Source organism: Mesitornis unicolor, unplaced genomic scaffold, assembly GCF_000695765.1.
Source record: "Mesitornis unicolor isolate BGI_N332 unplaced genomic scaffold, ASM69576v1 scaffold43793, whole genome shotgun sequence".
Taxonomy (NCBI): Eukaryota; Metazoa; Chordata; class Aves; order Mesitornithiformes; family Mesitornithidae; genus Mesitornis; species Mesitornis unicolor.
This window is the reverse complement of record NW_010173450.1, coordinates 5,593-9,245: the sequence shown is the minus strand read 5'-3', so window position 1 is coordinate 9,245 and position 3,653 is coordinate 5,593. Positions and strand designations below refer to the sequence as shown.

Below are 3,653 nucleotides of genomic sequence, written 5' to 3'. Positions count from 1 at the left end.
ACTGTTGCAGCTGTAGCCTTGCTAATGTGGAAGTTGCCTCAATGGCTGCCTTGGTATCCAGCTTTAGCATCTCAGCAGCCACACTTCCATTTTCTCACACCTGCATCTCTTTAAAAAGCAGTCATATTAAAACCATGGCTGTTTGCTGTTGGTAGAAATCTCCTACCCTCACCACAAATGAAAGGTAAGGGCATTTCTTTTAAAAGACTTTAAAAATATGAACTGATCCCAAAGCTGCCCAACCCTGTTTTAGAGAGAAGTGTGTTAATGGCATTTAGCAAAATACATTTAGCAAAATCAGCTTCAGGAGTCCCAGGCATTTGGAGCCAGCATGGTTACCCGAGGCAGAGATGCTGTGCCAAGCGCTCCTGCTATGCGTGCTGGCATGGTCACTCGTCCACCATACCAGCCACCACTGAACTACCGGCAGCAGTGCCCATGGAGGACCCCTGCCCCAGATGTAGCTGCTGGGCAGGCTGTCCTTGCTGGTCTGGTGGGGTCAGGGCTCCCCCAGCACCCAGGATGATGCTGATGACGGCCCATCTGTTTTGGGGGGCCCAGGTGATACAGGATTGGCAGGGCTGGGCTGTGAACCAGGCCAAGACAAATTACCTGGTTTCAGTCTTGTTTGGGTTTTCTGCATTTACCTCCGAGCAGTGTCACGCTTTGTCAGTACCACCTCTGTTGGATAGTTTGGTGCCCCCCAGTAAGATGTTGTGGGACTTGCATGAACTCCTTGGGGCTGAAGCTGTAGCTTAACTCACTGTTTTCCCTGTCCCAGATTTCTTCTTCCAGAAGGAGCTGTTTGCTGCCAGAGACACAGGTGAGCAGTGCAGGCCATGGCAGGGTCTTTGCCGGTGCCCTGCCTATGGTCATCACTGTCTTTGGTGGGTGGGAGGTGTTTTGGGGAGGCCAGTGTGACATGTCTAGGGCACACCATAAACCTGCTCTTGCCCCTGGGGCAGGGCACTGGCTGTCCTTGCAAGGTGCTGTCCTTGCAGTGAGCACTGTGCATCACCACTCGGCTCCACAGCCCCCTGCAGCCCCTCAGCCTCTCTGCATGACCCCTGGCATGGGCCAGCAGGTATGATAGTCTCCCTTTCTGTCCCTCTTCCCTTTGCAGACCCCATGCACAACCTCTCTGCTCAGCCCTGGCAGGCGAAAATGGCCAACCTGACTTACGACAACTTCACCACAGGCAACCACTCTGAGGTGGCCATCCATCCTCCCACCAACTACAAAACAGTGGAGCTGGTTTTCATCGCCACAGTCACCGGCTCGCTCAGCCTCGTCACCGTGGTGGGGAACATCCTGGTAATGCTGTCCATCAAGGTGAACCGCCAGCTCCAGACTGTCAACAACTATTTCCTCTTCAGCCTGGCCTGTGCAGACCTCATCATTGGGGTCTTCTCCATGAACCTCTACTCAGTCTACATCATCAAAGGCTATTGGCCACTGGGGGCCGTGGTGTGTGACCTGTGGCTGGCCCTGGACTATGTGGTGAGCAATGCCTCTGTCATGAACTTGCTTATCATCAGCTTTGATCGGTACTTCTGTGTCACCAAGCCCCTGACATACCCAGCCAGGAGGACCACCAAGATGGCGGGGCTAATGATCGCGGCCGCATGGATATTGTCCTTCATTCTCTGGGCCCCTGCCATCTTGTTCTGGCAGTTCATTGTGGGCAAAAGGACAGTCCCTGAGAGGGAATGCTACATCCAGTTCCTCTCCAACCCAGCGGTGACCTTTGGCACAGCCATCGCTGCTTTCTACCTGCCCGTGGTCATCATGACGGTGCTGTACATCCACATCTCCCTGGCCAGCAGGAGCAGAGTGAGGAGGCACAAGCCTGAAAGCAGGAAAGAGAGAAAAGGCAAGTCCCTCAGCTTATTCAAGGCCCCCCTGGTCAAACAGAACAACAACAACTCCCCCAAGAGGGCTGTGGAGGTGAAGCAGGAGGTGAGGAATGGGAAAGTGGATGACCAGCCCTCAGCACAGACAGAGGCCACCGGCCATCAGGAGGAGAAGGAGACCTCCAATGAGTCCAGCACGGTCAGCATGACCCAGACCACAAAAGACAAGCCCACGGCAGAAATCTTGCCAGCGGGGCAAGGACAGAGCCCATCCCACCCCCGTGCGAACCCATCTTCCAAGTGGTCCAAGATTAAGATTGTCACCAAGCAGACTGGGACCGAATGCGTAACTGCCATCGAGATTGTCCCAGCTAAGGCCTCTGACCACAACTCCCTGGCCAACAGCCGCCCAGTCAACGTTGCCAGGAAGTTTGCCAGCATTGCCAGGAGCCAAGTACGGAAGAAGCGCCAGATGGCAGCCCGGGAGAAGAAAGTCACCCGGACCATATTTGCTATCCTGCTAGCCTTCATACTCACATGGACTCCGTACAACGTGATGGTCCTCATTAACACCTTCTGTGAGACCTGTGTACCCGAAACAGTGTGGTCCATCGGCTACTGGCTTTGCTACGTCAACAGCACCATCAACCCAGCCTGCTACGCCCTCTGCAATGCCACTTTCAAGAAAACCTTCAAGCACCTTCTCATGTGCCAGTACAGGAACATTGGCACAGCCAGATAAACTGGCACTCAGGGACTGCTTCAGCAACGTCACAGAAGACCTTCCCTTTGCCTCCTTTGCCAGGGGGTGGTCCTTTGCTCCCTGCTCACAACAGTGCAGACTGTGCAGTGATTGCAGATGATGCCCTTCATCCAACACTGACAAAGGTCGAAGGCACCTCTAAGCTGCAGTTCCTTCCAGTCACCCTGGGGACTAGCTTGGGGAGCCAGTGGGAAAGGTGGGGCAAGAGGAGTTGTGTTCACGAGGCATCCTCCCCAGCTCCCTGCCCTTGAGAGGCTGGCTGAATGGCATCAAGTGTTTGTCAGAAGACTGGATGCCTCTTGTCCCCACGGCTGACCATCTCCAGGGCATCGGAGCTTGTCTGTGTGCAGACAGCCTAATGCTGGATGCTTTCAATAGGCTTTTAAACCACTTATTACGCAAGAATGAAAATAAACTGAGGCCAAACATTTGCCAGCTCATGGGTTGTCCTGCTGGCCCAGCCAGGGCCTGTCCTGAGGCAGTCGAAATTGCACCATAGCAGATGTGGCAGGCTCTTTCCTGTCCCTTGAGAGACACCATCAGATATCCTCACCCAGAGAAAGACCTGGGGGGGGGTGGGAATTTTTCCCTGGGCTTTGGCTCCACACTCCCCTTTGTGCCCTTTCTGCCCTCAACCAGCAATCAGCTGGACAGACAGACAGAAAACCCAAGCATCTCACTCCTGGGTAAGGAGTGTGAAACCCAGTCGCCTCCTCCAACGATGGAAACTAAAACTGTGAAGCTCAGCAGTGGTACGGTGCAGGACTTCTCTCTGCAGCCCCAGGAGGATGCAGCCCCTGAGAAGTGTCACAGCAGTGACAGTGAAAAAAACTCTCCTTGGGAGGGGCACGGGGAGCTGGGGGTCTTGGAGTGGGTCAGAAAGAGGGCCTGCAACGTGGCTGAGGTGCCCTGTGTTTCATCTGGTCCATGAGCACGTCCGTGCTCTCCCCATGGTGGGTGTGGGAGGCCTGATGCACAGCTCCAGGGGTGGGAGAGGACAGCGGTGGCCCCCAGTCCTGCTCCTGCCCCGCAGGGGG

General features: G+C 54.9%; 1 protein-coding gene across 1 annotated transcript; it reads left to right on the top strand.

Moving 5' to 3' along the window:
* Positions 1 to 1,128: 1,128 nt before the first annotated feature.
* Positions 1,129 to 2,595, top strand: CHRM4 (cholinergic receptor, muscarinic 4). Its single transcript, XM_010180733.1, has one exon. The coding sequence runs from the start codon at positions 1,129 to 1,131 to the stop codon at positions 2,593 to 2,595; it is 1,467 nt and encodes a 488-aa protein (XP_010179035.1).
* Positions 2,596 to 3,653: the final 1,058 nt, after the last annotated feature.